This window comes from Diprion similis, chromosome 3 (assembly GCF_021155765.1).
Source record: "Diprion similis isolate iyDipSimi1 chromosome 3, iyDipSimi1.1, whole genome shotgun sequence".
In the NCBI taxonomy this organism is placed as follows: domain Eukaryota; kingdom Metazoa; phylum Arthropoda; class Insecta; order Hymenoptera; family Diprionidae; genus Diprion; species Diprion similis.
The window spans coordinates 4,202,501-4,222,958 of record NC_060107.1 but is presented as its reverse complement, the minus strand read 5'-3'; the positions used below and the strand labels follow the sequence as shown (position 1 = coordinate 4,222,958).

General features: G+C 33.5%; 1 protein-coding gene across 1 annotated transcript in view; it reads right to left on the bottom strand.

The window, feature by feature from the left end:
- The window catches only part of LOC124416815 (WD repeat-containing protein 47), a 90,633-nt gene that overhangs the window by 8,985 nt on the left and 61,190 nt on the right, over positions 1-20,458 (bottom strand). The window contains exon 6 of the mRNA XM_046898166.1: positions 773-969. Within this exon, the coding sequence (XP_046754122.1) occupies positions 773-969 (197 nt within the window). The remainder of the gene's footprint in view (positions 1-772; positions 970-20,458) is intronic.

Genomic DNA, 20,458 nt, shown 5'->3' with positions numbered 1-20,458 from the left:
TTCATCAAGCGATATGGTAAAATACGAAAAAAAAAGAATGAGAAACAAATAAATAAACAAATAAATTCATGCATGCATGTATACATATTTCACTCATTCATCGTTGAATACAATAAATCAAAATCTATACCGGTATAAAACGACATTCGATCTGATCAAAGAAATTATTCGCTACGGTTAAAACTTTAGCTGTTATATATATATATATATATATATGTATGTAACATATATCGTCGGTTGTTCGTTTTACGTATGAATATCACTAGCGTAAAGCATTGTTTGAAAAAAAAAAAAAAAAAAAAAAAAACAAACAATAATAAAAAAATAAAAACAAATTAACGTTTCTGAATACGTATAACGAAACCGCCGTAATTAATTTTTCGGTAACAAAGCAATCGTTTTATAATAGTACGGGATAAAAAAAAAAGCCAAACCATTGAATAAAACAATCGCATTTTAAACGTTAATTCTATACATATATGGGGAATTCCATGCTAACTCAACCAACGTATTGAAACGTTTGTAACGGAAAATACAGTTTCATAGAATTTTTTGAGAATTGAATTGAAAATTTCTTTTCAAAATCACTTCAAATATTTATAAACAATTGAACGGCCGATTAAGATATCTTAAAAAAAAAAAAAAAATTAAGCGCACTGTTTCGGAGTTGGGAAAATTGCGAAAGTTTTTTAAACGTTGAGGGTCGGGCATGGAAACTTCTACATGGAAATTTCTTAAATTTATACACATGGTAATATAAATATTGACTCACCGGACGTCGCTGAGCTTCGGATAAGCGCATATTCTGAGTGTCTTTGAGTTTGAACCAACGGCGTAGAGTTTTCCATGTGGGTGAAACTCGGCGCATCGTACAGCCTGAACATCCTCGAGAGATGTTACAGGAACAAATCTGGGACGACCTCCGTTGCTGCTGCCATTACTGACGTCGAGGTCGGGTCTCGGCTCTTGCTGAAAATAGAAAGAGAGAGAGAGAGTGTAAAATAAAAAACAGTCAATGAAAAATGTTAATGAAATGCGTTGCGCAGAAATCGAGACGACAATTTTTTTTTTTTTTTTTTTTTTTCTTTCACTTTCACTCTCGACCTAAAATTTTATCGAACATTTCGAAATAAAGATTTCCCTCAAAGTTGCAGCCCTCAAAATTAGCATTAAGTAATTTCCAACAAAGATATTGTAATATAACAGGGAAAATCAATATTTTATAAAGTTTGATTCGATAATCTTTGAAAAATTTATACCACCACAAATAAGTTGAGGTTCAATATCTCAGGTAATGTCAAACTTAACGATTAGGCTGGAATTTAGTTTCCTACGAATTAGTCATTTACATTTTTTCCCTAAGTTTAATCATTGACGAAGTAACAGCTAAAAGAAAACGAGAATTCTAGATAAAAATTAACTTCAGTAACTTGTACCAACTCACCAAAGTAAGTTACACTTACGTCGCACTGGATACCGTTGTAGATCGTTTAATTCTGATCGTATGTTAACATACAAGATATAAAATTTTAAGAAGAAACAAAAATCTTAATTCACGTGTATTTTAGATATGGAAAAAAATCTTTTCACGCTAAGGATAAAGTATTTAACGTTAATTTTTAAGGCTTGAAATTTCAGAAAATTTTCTCACTTTTCGACATGTTCGTCAAAATTTAAGATCACGTGTAAGAAAGAGAGAAAAAAACAAAAAACAAGATGAAAAAGAAAAAAAAAAAAAAAAAAAAAATTAGCCGTCTCAAACGAAGCACCCCAATGCATCTTAATATACGTCGACGATTTTGCAACGGTGAAAGGATATAAACAACTCGTGGAACTAATTAATTACACTTTAACAAAGAACACTGAATATACCTACGAATAAACAGCAAACGCGTCTCGTGTATGTGAATATGGCGTCTATCAACGGCATAATCGAGACGTAAATATATGTGCCTAAAGTTGGAGTCGGATCGACTATAGTTTCTGTAATTAAAACCGTGTGCCGACAGCTCAAGCTGCAACGCTGTTACTGAATGGTCTCCATAACTAAACGTAGGAAGAAGTCTAAGTCTAAATCGTTTCTGGAGGGCGATTGAAATCGCCTGGAATTGCAACAACTCGAAGATGCAATGACTTAGCTTTTAATACCTACTCGCTTTGAGTTGTGGATTTTTGCTACATAAAACCCGTGAAGCGATGATGACGAAACGGCAAATGGAAATAGAAAGTCGGAGCTAACGCTGAACGAAATTGCTTGGAAAATATTCACACAGTTTTAGTCGATTCGGGCAGCTGTTTGTGGGAATATTATTGAAAACGGGTTAAAAATTACGTGAAACGATTCGGTGACGATCGACGTTGATTGTCTATCTTATAATTTGTGAGATCAGAAAAACGCAGAGTCTGACTCAAATTTTTTCACCATTTTCTAACAACTAATTATTGATGCAACGATTATTGTCAATATGATAAATATCTTCAGTTAAACAAGATTTTTACATCACTTTTTCACTTGTCACACGTGCGTCAGTGATAAAAAAAAATCGGACAGATTTAAAAATTTTTATTTTAGATTCCCTCAATTTTTTTTTATCTATTTTAGTACCCCTCGAAGGAGCTTTTGTGGTGAATTTTGAAATTTTTTTTATTAATTGTTAAAAAAAATATCCAATTTTCCAAAAAAATCGCTCTTTGTTGGTTGTTTTTGTTCATAACTCTCTTTTGAATATATATATATATATATATATATATATATATATATAATCCTAGCAGAATATTTAACTCATACTATAATTTTTCTCGTTACAGGTTACATACAGAGTAAAATTAAATTAGTACAGTGGTACGTATAATAACAATTATATTTACAGTCACGAAAGGGTTAACAAGGAGGTTAAATCGTTAATATTACGGTTAAACGATCATCCAGCAGCAGCAGAGCTTTTACTTTTGAACATTAAATCTCACATTAATGTGAATCGCGTGTAAAGTGTGAAGCGAAAGAATGAAAAAAAGAGGAATTAAAAAAAGAAAAAAACAAAAAAAAAAAATTTAAATAATCCGGTTGTGATATATGGAAGGTGAAATACGGCTACGCTCTGTGATAATGATAATGACGACGGCGATGATGATGTTACCTGATAATATGCATTTGCAAAGCAAATGCGTAAAAACTTTTCGTTTGACGTTTCCTAAAACCGTACATCAACGCGCACGCACAAAGCAAAGCAAAGCAAACTCAAGTCTGTACAATTTACTTAAGTAGTAGTTAAGTTACAACTTTGCTCGTTCAGCTCAGGCAACGATTGCTTCGCGAAATTAAGGCAATACATCCTGCGCACATCTACTTTCACCAATTTACACGGTAACTGGCCTCGCACTGGCAGATACATCATCAGACAACAAACTTTAAATACCTTTTACGGTGTGGTCCATTCTTTCTCCCTTCGAGTTCGTACCGAAAAACATTTCTCTTTTTTCCGTTTTGTTCATCCGTTACGAGTTCGGATTAAAAAAAATTATTTTTTTTGTTTAGGTTCTTTTTACACGTTAAATTTATACAAATTTGAAAATTTTATAGTCACGATCTAACGTCGATACAAAAATGTTCATTAATTTTTTTTTTTCGTACAGAATTACTGGAGGCATTTAATTTTGAAAGTCTGAATCACTTGATTGCTGTATTATATAGTATGCTTAATTAATTTCAGATTATTCTGCAACAGCGAAATAAAGATTTTTTCGCAAAATGAATGAATAAAATAATGTTAAAAACTTCAATTTGTTATATAATATATATATCAATGTTAAGTAACCATTGATTATACTAATGTGAAAATATTATAAAAATCACATCGATTCAAATTTGTAAATTGTAATTTTTCACCTATCGTGAAAAATTATTAAAAATTTCAACGAAAATTAGATATACCGCAATAAAATTTACTTTCGTTTTTAAATACACGTATTACATATACACAATAGAAATCAACGTTAGATTTTAATCACCGTCATTGCACGTGATCGTTTTCAATAATACCACCAAACAAATAATTGAGTATAAAATTCAAGTATAATGAACAATTAATTGAGAATTAAATTTCCTTTTACATCTTGAATAAAAGTTTAGTTTCGCTTGTACAACTAATGTTCCTGCTCGACGATGATGCAACGTTGTTACGTTGTATTAAGTATATACATACTTCTATAGATACACGTATACTATATAGTTGACATTTACAACAAGTTGAAAATACGGTGGTCAAGTATCGCGATGCAGAAGCGATTCGCCGTGTCGGAATAGGAATTTAAATTCGGCTCGTAAAACGAGATCTAAGAAGATCAAACGACATCCATATATGCATGATGCGAAGAGGAGGAAAAAAATTAAATAAAAAATATCAAAGATAAACAAGCGGCCTCGTCCTTCGAGCGCCGGATTCTTCTCATTCGACGCGATATTAAAAGTTATAATAATGCATAAATAATTATTAAACGACTACGCGAAATATCCGTGAAACATAAAAAGTTTTGGTTGTAAAAGTACTTCAGAGATCGGTTTTGTCCTTGCTTCTCGTTGGACGATCATCATCCATCATCATCATCATCATCGTCGTCGTCATATTAATATTATTATTGTTGTTGGTATTATTATTATTATTATTATTATTATTACTATACTCTTGGGGGATTATTTTACGGTGTATTACATTTATTATTGTATCGAACTAACGATAATATGTAAAAATTTGTTGTCCTACGATTTTTTTATAAACCTGACAGAGGAATTTTTTTTTTCCCTTTTTTTCTCACCGTGAAAACCGGTCTGCTGGTAAATTTTTTTCCACCTAATCTACAGTCTACCTTTTCCGTATACAAAAAATTGTTATTGTAGTTATTATTACTATTATTATTATTATGCTATTAAAATTATAGTTATCACGCAAAAAAAGACACGAAGGCTCGGCCGCGTTATTGAATTTCAACGCTTTCGCGAAGCTGAAAGCGTCCGTTAAGATGATTATTACAGTGGGAATTGATCGAGAGATTTTTTTTTGTTTTTTTCTTTGGTTACAAATAAATAGAAATGAAAAGACGAAGACCGATTAGCTGGATGAGAAAATCGAGTGAAATCTGTGAAATGTTTAAATCGTAAATGAAAACAAAACTGTGCCGATTTTGTGTGGTGGAAAATATATGTGCATTGCTAATTATATTATTATCGATTGGCTTTCTCAAGCCATTAGTGTTAAAAGCCCCGACTATCTCAAAATCATTTCACGTTTTTTTTCTTTTCTTAACATTCTACTCGGTAAAAAAACGCGAACTGAAGTTTTTCAAATTTTCTTATCAAACCGTGTATTATTTATAAATATTTGAAGTCGATTAACCGCGAAATTCGAATGCATGTTGGGAAAATTATTGTTACCTAGAAAATCTGCACTCTGTTTAATAAATTACCGATATAAACGCATCCGCATAATATATATAATATTCGTGACGATGAGGGAAAGCGTTTCAATACCGATTCGACGCAAATACATACGCGAATCTGCCGATATTATTCCGTCGCCAATTTCATCTTCCCCTCCTCTTCGACTCATCGTTGATATATATATATACATATATATTTTACTTTTCACCGAGTAATATTATATAGTTCTCGAATCGCGATTTCACGCTTTTGGAAACCTGATTTAAACGACCGAAATCAACCGTCGCAAACGATCTATGTACAAGAATTTTTTTTATTCAAATCTGTGATTTGATCAGCTACGTTTCGTCCCAAATATTCCTCATAATTTAGAGCAGATAATTTCACTCTAAATTTATACATTTCTATGAACAATTTGTTTTTTTTTTCTCTCTCTCTCTCTTTTCTTTTTAACGAAAATTACCGAACGCCGAATATTCGTGTGCTTTAAGTATCGATCCACCTGATACATAATTAGACATGAAATATCTGTATCACCTTTACTTCGATTTTTGTCTTTTTTTTTTTTTTTTGAATTTATCACATATAACATCAGATACATTCTGGCTGAAATTGAGGGAAAAAAAAACGAAAAAGCTTCCAATTAGATTAGAAATTTTAGAAATGATAAAAGAAAATTAGATTCTAATTCAATTGCGCACTTTGTATACCGACAAATAAATGTTGTTGAATAAATTTTGCGGGGTGAAAAGAAGAAAGAAAAAGAGAGAGAAAAAGAAAATTATTCAATGAAAAAACTGCGAAGCAATAGCAAAAATTTACAATAAATGTAATAAAATTTATGCACTTATAAGCACGTAACCTTTAGCACAGATTATACAATATTTCCGTGGGTATAATCGTGTGTCGGCAGCTGTTAATTAACGCGCCTTTCGACCAGCGCATTTTGCGCAACTTCCGGGTTCACTGAGAAAGTAATCTTTACGCGTGTGTGATTGTTTGTCATTTTATTCGTTTCGTTATTCCAAGTTTAAAAAAAAAAAAAAACAACGTCGAAATGGTGAAACTTTATTTATTCATTTATAAAATTTTTAAATAAAGTTTTAACCTTTCGACGTTGTTTTAAACTTAGAATAACAAAATGAATAAAATGACAAACAAATAACAAATAAAGTTTCAACTTGATGTAATAATAATTGCGCTTGATTTCCATCAAAGTAAGATTATCAATTTTTACTATTACAATATAATTAATGATATGTCACGATTACAACAAGACTGACGAAGCCTGAATATAAGAAAAAACGTGAAGACCCAAAAAATAAATGGATACAAGGATAAGCCGATCACTTTGAATGTTAAATAAATTTCGTTTGTTTCTTTCTTCTTTATTTTTTTATCACAAAAAATATCATATTTCGAGCTAGATTGTTTAACCGACTGAACTGGCAATCCGATTTTCAATCAGACGAGACGACTCTGATCGAAACGTTGATACAGCGTTTATTCAACTTCATGACGTCACCGTATTACAATTAGAATAATCGGGACAAATGTAACGAAGATTTCCGGTAAATCCGACGGTCAAATTGTGATATCTAAAATCCGGTATACAGTGAAATCTATCGAGGTGACGTATCTGGGTTGCGACATACTTTTTCAGCCACCTTTGCGCACCGTTTATATACGTATATATATATATACATATATATATGTATATAGTTTTACATACTTATATACATATCGCAATAGCAGCAGCAGCAGCAAATGATAAATAATAGAAACTTGGAGAAGATATACGTAAGTGGGCATAAAAGTATACCTACGTACCGATATAAAAACGATCGTAAAATCACGCTCGATCACGTAGCCATGATGATTTTGTTAATCAGATATCGAATTCACGCGTGCAGTTATTTCCTGACAAGGTCATATTTCGTTAATCGAAGACAAGCACCGAATGATAGCGCTTTTTCGAATAAATAATCTAAGTAATCTCGTTACTTTCATCGTTCCATTTTTTCAAAAATTTTTTTATAACCGGTTGTACAACTTGATACGATTATTTTTCAAATTTATAATAATAATAGTATAGAGAAGGAATTCCAAGATGTTGGGGAAGAAAAAATATGTTCAAATTTATGATCGATAATAATAATTAGACAGCATTAGGAAAGAAAATGCGAATTAGAAACGCGTGTCTGGATTAGATTTTGATAGAAGTACAAGTAAACCATTCCTGATGAAAGATGACTTAAATTTAAATATATATAAATATATATGTATATATATAATTTAACGTTGAACGTTCGCACCGTGAGTTCAAAAGCGATAAAATACCCGCAAAGTTACTTTCGCTATTCATCGGAGTAAAACGCTGCGTAGTAAGCTGAACAATAGGTCTATATAAAAGGTATTAAAGGTATAAGGTACAATTTTTTCCCGCAATGTTAGAACCGTCGTGAACTCTTGGAATCAATTTTTCGGACCAATAATAATAGTAGTTAACTCGATTTGCCAAATATCGTATATAAATATATACGTATACAAAAATGGTTGCAGATATAAATTTTACTTTTTCGTTTCTATCGCTATATCTCTTCAAGTTTCTCAATAGAACGATTTACTACGACAAAAACGTACAGAAAATTAAAAAGATTAAGAAAGAAAATAAAAAAAAAAAAGAAAGAAAGATAGAAAAAGAAATTTTTCACTTAGAATACAAGCTCTCCTCCACCTTTCAGTTGCATCAAATGACCTACAAAACAGCGAGTGTATTCAATAAACTTGCATGTCTATGTGTGTGGGAATATTATATGCATGCATAGACACGTGTAATCTCTTCAAGAGAGTCGATTGACATTCGTATAATTATGTCACGAGAGGAGAATCTTTCAATGAAATTACCACACGTGTATATATATATATATTGATTATTTATTTCTATGGCAGTTAACTAGGTTACACAAATATGGGGTGCGTCACATGAATAATCACCTTGAATTTATATTCAACTAAGATAAAAAAAATCGGTAAATAAATAATTTTAGTCTTTGGTATGACATCCCGATAAATTTCTCAAGTATTTGAATCCACATGGCAGACAGAGCATAAACGCGTAAATTAAACAAACTTCGAGAATCGTGCAATTATCGCGTTCAGAATATTATTATTAAATGTTCACATAATAAAATACTTACGACGATAGAGTATAATAAATTTTTATTGAAAACGAGGAAACGTTTGTAGTCACATTAAATCGATAGATGCGATAATAATTTTAAAGGGTAAGTAGTACTGTACGTACTACTCGTGGCTACTATATATGCATTTCAGTTTCGATTGATAAAACACTTTCTAAAATGTATGAAGAGGATGATAATACCGAGGATAATTATCGTTCTACAAATAAATAATAAATTTCACGAAACGCGATCGGCTGTAAATAAAATATCTTGTACAGTGAAAAGTACTTGATTTGACGGAACACTTGATGACTAACAACTTCATATGATTAATCACGTTATTATTGATCCTCGTATATATACTATATATATATATCGCAATTAGTCAATGCTTATACACGTAAAATACAAACTTGCACAAGTATAAGTAGGTTGTGAAATCGCGTCTATCAATATACATATATATGTATACCCCTACATATATACGTATAGTTGTAAGGTACAATAGAAAAAAAAAAGGTATACTCGTTCGAAGAGAGTACAAACCATTACTTTATAATTCTTAATCCTTCTCCCAGCGTGCGTGAAATGATCAACGGTAGTTGAAAAATCAATTCAGGAAGCTAGCTTATATTCGTGTTGGCAATTACACGTTGCGTCTATCAAACATGGCGGATACATTATAGAAACAGGATTCGAGCAATTAGAGTCGGAGAAGATGGTCCGTATTTATACTATCTATGTACGTTGAGCTTTCATCTTTCTCCGTATATGCAACACGACTCTTCGATTATTCAGCCAGTTGGAACAGTAAGAAATGAAGACCAGTTTCATCAGATAAACGACAAAAAATTAAAATAAAATAAATAAATAAATAAAAATGAACAAAAAAAAAAAAAACAACGAAATTAGAATACCAGTTAACGAATTAGCTAACGGTGTTAATTATATCTTAAAGTATCAAAAAAAAAAAAAAAAAAAAAAAAAAAAAACCGGCGCAACGTAGCAATAAAAAATGCAACTGTATAAAGTTTCCCTCCAATTACAGACCATTTCTATTCATGATCGGTGAAAGGAAGACAAGAGAAAGAATAAATCAAAAGATAAAGAAACGACGAACCCAAAGAATCGTTATCGCTTTGAATGACTTCAGCTTGATGTCAAACGAAAATAATTATTCAAGTATTTTTAAACAGCATAAAATTTGTGCAAGATCTAATCGCTTAAACGACTAGACGAAAAGCATTCGAAAAGAATTTTTGAAAAGTAATCTTATTCACGCGATAACAAACCATGTAGCTTCCGCTTCTCCTCGGAGTTTTTCCACCGCGTTTAATTTTGTCGATACCCTCCTCGATCCTGTCCAATTTCCCGCTTTTCTCCAGCCTCTCGAACTTGGCATCGCGTCCGTCAACGTCGAGCAAATTTTCCATCGATCTCCTTCCGTGAGAAACATTCTTGTGAAGGTTGTTGGCCAGGCTGTTTCCGTTCTCGTCATTGTTCGAGTAATCCTCCCATTCGCTGACCTCGCTCCTAACGTCCTCAAGGGACCTCGTCCTGCCCACGGAACACGTGCAAGGAGGTACAGCGCTCTGTTTTCCAACACCTCGAAGCCTCCCTCGCATCCCGGCACCATCCTGAAGGACCATCATCTTCGGGGCGATACCCATCGATGGTATATGGATCGGTGGTGGAGGCATGGCGTTCCGATAAAGAGGCGTAAGGTAGTAATAATCTCTACCCTTATTCGGAGCTCCCCTTGGTGCTGGAAAGTAGTTGTAGTCGTGGGGAGGCATCCATTGGGGTATCGGTTCGACCGGAAGTGGTCTGTAGCAGAAAGAAGGACCCCGGGATGGTGGTGTCCTGTACATAGCTGGCCATGGTCGGTGTTTTCCGTCACTTGTGAACCGCGGATCCATGATCCTGAGGTCACCCATGACGAGAATTCGGCAAATCGAATTTCTTCGTCGAGTCCCAATCACTTTTATCACTTCCGGTAGCTTGTGTATAAACAGCTCGATGTACAATTGATCATTATTCCTGATGTAATCCAAACTCTCACGAATGTCACTGACACAATATCAACGCGTCACTATCAAACAAGTAATCTAAGTTCAACTAAGTCTTGCTTTTGTAGTATCACTTGACAATAACGACTTGGATACACACATGCGGAGTATCTTTTCCAACGACACTAACGATAAAAATGGAATGGTACAGTCTGATTACCGATGTTTTGTTTCTTTTCGTTTTCTTTTTTTTTTTTCTTCTTACTTTTCACTTCACTTGTATCGAGCACTCGATTCCCTCTTACGTGACATCTTCTCTTCACTCTTTAGTCCAATTGTTCCCTAACTAGACGCACCTTGGAATCGATTGTGTCGAATGGACCACGCACTTCACGATGTTCGCACTGTCTGACGCTGTTCGTCTACAGAGAACAAGTGTATTCGGAATCGCGAAGTGGTCAGGGTACATGAAGAGCCTCGCTTCCACGGCCGACCCACTTCTTCCATCCCCCCTCCTCCATGTACCTTCTCCTCAACCCCACTCTCAGGATTTTATCGCGATGCTGAAAGCATCTTCACTCACTCTGTACGTGTTATTACGTGTGTGTGTGTGTGTGAGTGTGTGTGGGTGTTGGGTATTCTACACTATGGTACACACATGTTTGACAATCGGGATTTGGTACAAATTGTAAAAGATTTCCATCATCGTTCGTTCGCTAATCTCTCCCTGAAGTTTGGAAAATTTCAAATCTTTCTATTTTTTAAATAGATATATGTCTACATCTGTAATTGCATATAGTCATGCAATATGTTTGAATCCTTTTTTCCTTTATAAAAGTAATTTGATTCAAGTTTCCTCCTTGCGTATATATAGTCACAGTTTCTTATCTTCTTCTTCTTCTTCGTCTTATTATTATTATTATTCTAATTTAACGAATTTTCCAGTTTCATATCGAGCGAAACGAGAGAAAACGTTACAGATTCTTCAACTCTCAATATCCGTTGAGAGAAAATTGGTGAACAAATTGCTTATAAGCTTTCACTGCAACAGCAACAGCAACAGCACCGTGGATAAATTATTTCGAGAAACGAATCAGGCCGGTGAATCTGATGATGCATTTAATATAGGCTGTGCTGCGGTATAGAAACTAAAAGCTATTATTCCCAGGAAGTGAGAACCGGTAGGCGGAGTTGTTTGTTCTTTTAGCAATAGATTGTACACCATATATATACATGCTCTTTTACTATAGAGTTTGAATTAAGAATCGAGCTCGATGCAGCGTGGAATTCTACAGGCGAGCGATAAATACCACGCATGTACTTTTACTCGCTCTTTGCAGAGTAAATTTTTATTTTTACATTTATTTTCTCTCTCTCTCTCTCACACAACTTTTACTTGTGAATATCCGCCATATTTTTTTTTTTTTTTTTTTTTTCCTAAAACTATTTGCCATGCGGAGATTTTTAAACCATATTCGGTAGGTTAGCAAAATTTTGAAAAAAAAAAGGACAAAAAAAAAGAACAAACAAATAAAAAAAATCAGAAAACCAAATGCGCAAGTATTCGTTGTTTATTCATCCAGCGAATACAGAATCCATGTACTTTTAATTTCATTCGTTTTTATCAGAGAAATATGAAATTAAATTGTTTCTGTTTTTTTTTTCTTCTAATCATCAATTAATATACTAACATATTCACGTTCATGTTCACGCATAATATATCTGTTTGTGGTGACCTTCGTGCTATCCTGTTTTTTTTGTGAAAGTAACGTGTATACTAATTAGAGGGGGGAGGGGGGGGGGGGGGTTAAAAAAAAATTCTGCGACGCGTAAAATCATCATTTTTACAAACATTTGAATTTGATCTTGGTAAAAAATCACGTTTTATTCTCGATCTAAAGTTCTAAAGCTCGTGATTTCCGCGTACACTTTCACCGTTCAGCAATTTAACTAAAAAAATGCATATATAAATATATATATACGTATACACACCTAATCTTGACATAATTTATGGAAAAAAAAAATCGTCGATTTATCAGATAAGAAGCGCGATTGACGGACTCGGGCCGTTGATCGTCCCTTTCGCTTGACGATGAATAAGAATATATTAAATTCATCACTGGTAGCGTAAAACCTATGTATAGGTATACATCTATACCTACCTAGATATCTGTCGCTAAAAGAAATGAGAACGTTTTAATGTCATGTTATTACGCTGGAGGGTGCGTCGTAAATGCAGCATGTTACACGCAGATATATATGTATACTGATGCGTAAACTGCATCCGCGATGCAACTAGATTCGGATAATAACTGCGATGCGGGATGCTGGGAGCTCGACGACGAGTGAGAACGAAGAAAAAAGGAAAGAACGAGAAGAGAGGGAAAACGACAAAAAAAAAAAAAAAAAACAAACAAACAAACAAAAAAAAAACACCCAGCAAAAGAAAGAGACCCAATTCCACTCCGCGTTGAATTCTCTCTCTCTCTCTCTCTCTCTCTCTCTCTCTCTCTCTCTTTCAACGCGTTCCATTTACGATAACTCGTTATATTATTTACCTTATGTACACCGCCACTATAGATGCAAAAGACAACTTTCGACGATGAAAAGACTCGAACCTTCATACGAATAAGAGAGACGAACAATAATGACATTATATTATTTTTTTTTTTCCCCTCTCGATTCAATTTCCACAAATGTGTTACATGCTGCACATGATATATATATATATATATATATCGCGTTTGAAGAAAGTCGGCGAACAGATACGAAATGAGAAAAAGGTGAAATAAAAAATGTATAAAATGAAAAGACAAAAAAAAAATACCAACAAACAAATGGAAAAATGGAAAATTAACGCCGTCATATCGCCAGGTGTGTGTGAGTGAGTGAGTGTGTGAGTGTGTGTGTGTGTATACCTAAGGTATACAAGAAGCGCGAAAGTCTCCTCGAGGATTGATGTTTCGAAAAGATCAAGCAAATTCCGCAAAGATGTATAAGTTGCTGGATGATACGACATGTGTATTGTGCATATGGTACAGAAGCGAAAAAATCGGAAGTGTGACAGACGACAGATCCGTGAAATCGTATCCAACAAGCCTAATAGAATGTTGGCTCAGGTGTGTTTGCACACTTCTCATCGATCGAAGATTTCTTACCTAACTTAAATACATATATATATATATATATATGCCAAGTAAACGGTGACTTTTTCTCGTTGTTTGAAAATCAATTTAAGGGTCGAAAACTGTAATAATTTATCGGATGAAAGATAGTTACAATAATATTAATAATTTTTTGCTTGAAAATCTTAAGAGTATAAAACGAGGGAGAAAAAAAAGAAAGGAACGATATTCGATCGCTTCGATTTCAATCATCGAAATATAAATTAATCGATGTATAAGTCTTTGAAAAAAATTTATCTCACGGTGATTAATCGCGAAGATTGATAACGATTTTGTAATACGAATTTCGAGCTAGTTTTTCATTTTTTTTTTTTTTTCTTACTCGACGAAGATACGGTAACGAAAGGCCGCGGACACATGAATATGAAAGTTGTATTCGAGAGATATATGTGTTACTTTTTTCCTTATACGCTTCAGTACTGCATTGCCGTGAGTTTTTTGTTTCACGTTTTTTTATCATTAATTTCTTTTTATTTTGTCTCTTTATTTCTCTCTATTTTCAAAGATCAACGTACTTGAGATATTCGAAAACCGCTACGACTGCACTTTCGATTATATCGTCAGAGTGTAAATAAAATGGATGAGAAGGAAGATGAGAGATTGGATTGATTAATTATTATAAAATCTTTCGGTGCAATTCTAAGATTCTTTTCGAGTCTTTTAAGAGTCGGAGCGTGATTAAATTCCTTCTTTGTTTATTGATTGTTCAATGCAAATGGTATAGCAGTTATTGGCGTTCCGTAAAGCGTGAAAATTTTTTGAATTTTGTACAAAATGTTTAAATAAATACATATCCTCTAGAAACGATGACAAAAATTAATGTTTCTTTCTTTTTTATCAAGACTTGATATTTTCAAAATTTCTTTCCACGTATAAAGTTTGAGATCAAGATGATTCTTATTTACTCTTATCGAAATATAAGACAACTTGTATCGTTATTTTTTAATAAATTGTTGAAAAATGATGTTCCTTGGAAAACAATATTTTCTCGTTAAATAATAAAATATGAGTACAATAACAACGCTGCAATTGACTGTTATTATAACAAATTTCACCTGAAGTCTGATCAGATTCATCATTGTCTGCTGTATAGAGAAGGTCGAGAGGTTGAAATAATGGGAATTGTAGGCCATAAGCCTCAGCACGACGAAACAAGGAGCTCACGATTAACCGACATGTTTACTTATTTTTATCATTCTTTCTCTAAATACCAGAAAAACTGGATTAGTATAATATAACCTGAGTAGTAATTTTGGTAAATTCCTACCCATGTTTTAAAGTAAAATCGGGCGCTCGTCAACAACGCGTTAAATAATTTAGACTAATTGCAGAGGCAGCAAGTAAAACTGTCACTCGCACTCTTTGTACTTCGATTAACATATAATAAGAATAATTGACGATGTTGTCGGATTATTATTATTTTTTTTTTTTTTAGCTTGAAAGAATTTGTCGAACACATTAAAACGTTCGAATTTCGGTATCGAGTATTTGCTATATTTTCCGGGCTGTATCGCGATTTTGACAAAATGTGCAAAGGAAAAAGAGAAGGAAAAAAAAAAAAATGGGCGAGAAAAAATTAAATAAGAGAATCGGACTTTCACGCTTGTACAAATTCTGTGTTTAAAAAATAAAAGACGACAAATTGGACGAGAGTCGGAACGGAGGTGTATTTAAAATTAGCCGAAAACCCATAAAAGAGTGAAAACAGGTTTGAAAGTGGCAGGCAGATACAGAACCGGGTATATATTGTACATATATATATATAGTATATAATAAAGCCCTCCGTACATACATATACAAGGCAAACGGTTTGTCACGCCAGACGCGGTAATTACTCCAAATAATTGTCGTACATATGCAGTAGTACATATGTAAAAACCATATATAATACATGTACCAGCGTGTTGTAATAATTTCGTGATAAGTTTCGAAAGAAACAAGAAAATAAAAAATAAAAAAAAATGCGAAGCGATTGATCGAGACGCAACTACTAATACGTTGAATCATACAAATGAATATCGAATAGTTGTACAAAATTTTGGAAGTAAAGAGAGAGAAAAAAAAAAAAAAAAAAAAACACCCGCCACATAATACAATTCGAACCGTACAATTTCTAAAGTGCATAATTTTTCTAATAAAATGCATGTATGATACTCGTATATATATATATATCGCGTGCAGCACAAATGCGGTGGGTTTAAATACGTTTCACGTGCAATTTCCAGACCGCAAAAGTTACCTGTCTTTATACATACATATATATATATATATAAAAAGGTGCATTAGCTAACTATATACACAAAGCGAAATTGCGCGAATTATGTAAATTAAAGAAAACGAGCCGGATGGGGCAGGGGAGGGGGAGGGGGGTGGAAAAACTACAACTACTACTACTACTACTACTAGTAGTAGAAAGAAGAAATATTGCAAAAGCTGTGCGAGTTATATACATATTTCTAGGTAATTGGGGTGCATTTCTGCAGGCGATGCAGTTGTAAGAAATTGTCTTGCAAATCGTGCGGATATGCGAAAATTTTCTACGGTACTGCAGGAGGTATTTGATTTAGCCCACGTACAACAGACAAGTATATATATAAGGTATTCCACGCCAGCTCGGCCGGTGTTAAGCCCTGAAAAAATCATTTCATGTTATTTTCTAACATTCTACTCGGTAAAAAACGCGTCCAGCATTTTTTTTCAAACTTTTTTTATTAAACCATTTATTTTCTATGAGTATTTGAATTCGATTGCGAAATGCCAATTTTTTTAAATCTGAAAAAATTAACACGGGATCAAATCGTAAGTGTCAAATAAGGGTAAATTTGTTTGGAAATGTTCGATTTAGTAAAGATAATTTTAAACTCGGTGATAAAAGAATAGAAAAAAAATTCGGCCCACGTTTTCCTTAACGGGGGGGTGTTTTGTGTGTATTTTCGAGAATTTTTTCAGACTTTTAAAAATGGGCATTCGCAATCGACTTCAAATATTTATAAAAAATAAACGGTTTCGAAAATAAAATTTGAAAAAAATTTAGGTCACGTTTTTTGCCGAGTAGAATATTAGGAGAAAAAAAAACACGAAATGATTTTGAGATGATCGTGGTTCAACACTGGTCAAGTTGGCATGGAATACCCCATATGTATAGATAAAGTCACGAGCCTGAGCGAAATACCGCTAGAATTGGCCAATTTATCATACTCCGTTGCTGAGTTATAACAGAGTCAGAACCTCGATTGTACATTAAGGTCGTCTAATACTACCACCTTTACCAACCGAGCAAACTCATCCATTTTCTTCCTGCATTCAAATAAAGAAACCGAACGGAAAGGTTTCAATTTTATACGATGCATCGCTATTTTCTAACGGAATTCAGAAAAGTTAATCATATCCTGAAAATTGTAATGAATGAAAATAAAAAAAATAAATAAAAATCAGTTTTTTGACACGTGTTACTATACTTTTTCCACATTTTCCCCGATTTCAGGGGGACGAAAATTGACGCAGCTGAGATAATTTGCGCAATTTCAAAAATAATGAGGATTAAAATAAGCCATCCTGATACTGTCTTCATGCCAATATTGAGGTCGCTGGACGACGAGAACTTTCGACGATGTACCGTAGAAATTTGAACCCTTAACGTGGGTTTAATGATTTCATATAGGTATGTAGGAAAAAGCGAAAAAAGAGTTTGCTCGGTCGGTAAGAGTAGGAGTACTGCGTGACCTTAATGTCGGAGTCCAGATGGTTTCTATGGTTTTTTGACGTATTTAGAAACAAACGACTTTTAAGGAATTCGTAAAATTCGAAAAATTGCAGTCTCCATAATCGAAACGACGGAAAAAAGAAATTCATTTCCGTTAGCATCGAGCATTGAAAAAAAAAAAAAAGAAATCCTTCGGCATCAGTGCATTAAAAAAATTTTGCACCAACGGTTGAAACGTTTATACCTAATGAAAAGGTCAGCAATACGTATTTCTTTTAGCTCAAATGTATCGTGAATTTTTAACTGTCGAAATATATACATGTATAATAATAATAATAACAAAAATATTAATGATAATCCAGATGATGATGATGATGATAATAATAATTTGAATATGTATACCTACACACAAACACACACACACACACACACACATATATATATATATATATATATATATATAGTGCATTACTTAATAGATCGTAAACTTTTGTTGGTTGCGTAAAGAAGATGAAAAAAAAAGGGGAAATAAAAAAACAATAACTGTAGCTTCTGGGTGATAAATTCAACGGAGAGAGATACTGCAGACAGTTTGTAATACCGAAATTACGAGAAAATATATGCACATACGATATACATAATAACCTATCGAGGATCCATAAATCTTTGTTACGCAGAGGCAGCTTGTTACAAGATTACACTTTTTATTGAGTGTATACTCTACACTTATTACCTGCAATAACGCGTTTTGCAAACTAATTAATCTTGAATAATAAATTTCGATTCTATAATAATGTTTGTGCAACTAATTCCATAACATTATCATGACCATGTTGATTGTAGCGTTGGAAAACTTTCCAACATGGAAGACTTCCGTGATTCAATTATGAAAAGAAATAAGGATTGAAGGATAATATATAAAGCGAAATAAATTTGTCTAAATACTCAATCGAGCCAAGCAAAATTATTCCAATTTATTGGCTCACAGGGGAAAAGCCACTGGGGTATAAAAACCCCTTATTATTAGGGTAGTAAAGTTGTATATCAAGAGTGTCATAAGGTGTTAGTGTACGATCAATGGTTGTGTCTCGCAAGTGAAGAGCTGCCGTGAGATTCAGAGGCCAAAGACGTGAATCTACGGAGGTTCGATCGGCTGGCGAGAAGCTACTGTTTAAATTGGAGATGAGAGGAAGAGAACAAGAGAGTTCCGAGCGCGACTGGAACGGCCGGAGACTCGAATCGGACTGACAAACCGAGCGTCGATTCCCGGTCAGTTATTTATTCTTCCAACGATCAGCGCCATCTTTGGGGTTAACGACGATCCACCCAATCGCGAACCCCCGCGATCGCGCCTAAACTTACCGCGGTTTGTTGGTAGCGGTACGAACGGTAGGGATTTCGGGTATCGGATGGGGTAGAAAGTACACGCGGACATGGGAAAGGTAAGGATTGGTACAGTCTGAACAGTCATCATCGTCGTCGTCCTCAACTTATCGTTTGATTTTTTTTTTTTTATATATATCATCATTAGAATCTCTTATTATGTTTGAACAAGCGTATATATATATATATATATATATATATATATATATATATATATATATAAACATGTACTATAATGCTCCAGGTAGACGAGTATAAAATATGACTTGAGGATATAAAAATTAACATAGAAATTGCATGCACTCGGGGAACTCGAACTCGAACTCCAGGTCACTGGACGGAGCAAGACGTCAAACTATATATATATATATATATATATATATATATATATATATATTTATATTTATGTATATATATTATTATACATTATGCAAGTGAAAGTTATACCAGAGGTGGAAAAACTGCATGAAAGGTAAAATTTTTTGTTACAAGAATTTTACAATTCTGTATTATTACATCCAATTATGATTACTTTATGATCATACCAGGTGCAGATTATATTTTTTTTCTTATTCAATCACTTTATCCTGTTAGTGCAGTGGTATATAAATAATGTTCGTTATGGCGGTTAGATTGAAAATCGCGTTGAGCAGTTATTACACACTTATACGATAACGCAATAGGCCAATTTGAACGTTGGAAAGAAACAAAAAACTAGTAGTCGAAATCTAACGAGACTCTACAAGAGTTTCTGCACTGCAATGTATCAAATCTCTCACACTTTTATAAATTAATAGACCAGAGTGAAGGGGAAGAAATGGGTAGTAGTTAAATTAAGCTGGCTAAATGTGCAAGTTGAACGATCCGTGACGGTTAACGAGCCTAGAATGCTCAGGATTTTTTATACACATCTTATTACATACATATAAATCCACAGAGACAGGTATGAGAGGTGAAGAATTATAAAAAAACAAACAAACAAACAGAAAGAAAAGAACAGTTGAGTATGATATAATTTAGAAGAGAAAAAAAGAAAAATGTGTTTCGAAAAACTAGCAACGATTGAATAATCGAAATTAAATGATTATCAATTTTGCTTTCTTTTTCTTTTTTGGATCCTCGGCATTTCGCGATGGGGGAAAAATTTTTTAATACTAGAAAAAAATTAATGAAACATTTTCCTAATATCGCAGGACCTGTACATCCGCGTGATATATATATATATATATATATATATATATATATAATAAATTTATCGTAATGGGATAAAAGGAATAACGACGATAGTTACGAACTTTCGCGATTTAAAAGGTATGTACATAATTCCAACCGCACGGTCTCTGCCCCTGCATCGTGCAACGATCAGTAAGAAATAAGCTTTGGTTAGAATGCCCTATATATACCTTATATCAGCGTTTACAGAGTTACGAGTGCGTCACGCGTTGCAGTCGATAGCGTGACGTAGGCTGTTAAGTAGATAAATTCATACGTGTATCTGTATAAAAAATGAGGAAAAATTTTCATAATGTACTTTGAATCGTATAATAAAAAGAAAAAAG